The sequence below is a fragment of the Opisthorchis viverrini genome (assembly GCF_000715545.1).
Source record: "Opisthorchis viverrini unplaced genomic scaffold opera_v5_152, whole genome shotgun sequence".
Lineage (NCBI taxonomy): Eukaryota > Metazoa > Platyhelminthes > Trematoda > Opisthorchiida > Opisthorchiidae > Opisthorchis > Opisthorchis viverrini.
Genome location: NW_008751808.1, coordinates 861,408 through 862,504, shown reverse-complemented (window position 1 = coordinate 862,504; position 1,097 = coordinate 861,408). Strand labels below are relative to the sequence as shown.

General features: G+C 51.8%; 1 protein-coding gene across 1 annotated transcript in view; it reads right to left on the bottom strand.

The window, feature by feature from the left end:
• Window positions 1–697: 697 nt before the first annotated feature.
• The window catches only part of T265_06942 (hypothetical protein), a gene marked incomplete at both ends in the record, with an annotated part of 26,053 nt that continues 25,653 nt past the window's right edge, over window positions 698–1,097 (bottom strand). Inside the window, one exon of the mRNA XM_009172345.1 lies at window positions 698–1,087. Within this exon, the coding sequence (XP_009170609.1) occupies window positions 698–1,087 (390 nt within the window). The remainder of the gene's footprint in view (window positions 1,088–1,097) is intronic.

Sequence of the window (1,097 nt, the reverse complement as noted above, 5' to 3'; positions counted from 1 at the left end):
AACACCACACTTCGCGGTCGGCTTGCACACTCTCTTTCACTTGATGTCTGATAATTCGTCGCATCAAGTTATGTTTCGGGGTGGCTGGGATATTTCTTAGAGATTTAGGTAGTTCCACCGTTCGGTCTGATATCCAGTGTTTGAGTGCGCCTGGTGGTGCCGTGCCACAGGCAAAATTCCTAGCTTTATGCTAAGAGGTCGTGATCTCGTCCCAGTATGAGTCCACATCTGATGGTGGAGCATTTGGAAGAGATTCTAGAAGACGATTCTGGTAAATTCGTCTAACATCCAGATCTGCCAGTCTCTCAGTTGCCAAGCGATTTGATCGCAGCTTACGCGGCCCTGGAAAACGTAGGGGGAAGCGACTCCGGACGAGCGCGTGATCGGAATTAACAAATGTGTTACAAAATGACCGGCAGTCAGTCATTCACCCACGCCATCGGTTGCTGATGGCAGTGTGGTCGATTTGGGTTTGTGGCCGGTCTGTCGTTGGAGGGCACCACATGGCCAGGCGACTTCGGCTATTTCGGAAGTTAGTACTGCATAAAAGCAGCCTGCGATCAGCACACAGCTGAAGCAATCGTTCAGCATTGTGCGTACGTACCGAGTCCAGTCCATGTCGACCTCCTAATTGAGTCTCAAGTACGCTGAGCCTGTCCACTTGTGCATTCATATCTCCGGCAACCACCACGCTGTCTTAGCTTTTAGCTCGTTGCAGCAGGGCATTCATGGCGTCGTAAAACCTGTCTTTGACGGCGTCGGATCTACAGTCGCTTGGGGCGTAGGCAGACACAATAAACAGACATCTATCAACTTGCCGCTTGTGAGACTCCTTCACAGACGTTGCCGAACGAACCACAGGGGCGAGTACCAACAGGTATCCAGGTATCCCCCGGTGACTTAGGACGATACCAACCCCTGCACATCCCGCTGCAGCAGCCTCTGGATCACCAGAGGTGCGTAGCCGGAAGCGAGTAGAGACTGATGGGGCGATTAGCTCAATCACTTGAATTCTTGTTTCTGAGGCACAGCAGATATCAATGCCAAGCGAGTCGAGCGTCAGAGCAAGAGCAGCTTGTTCTGCTTTCTTCAGAGTG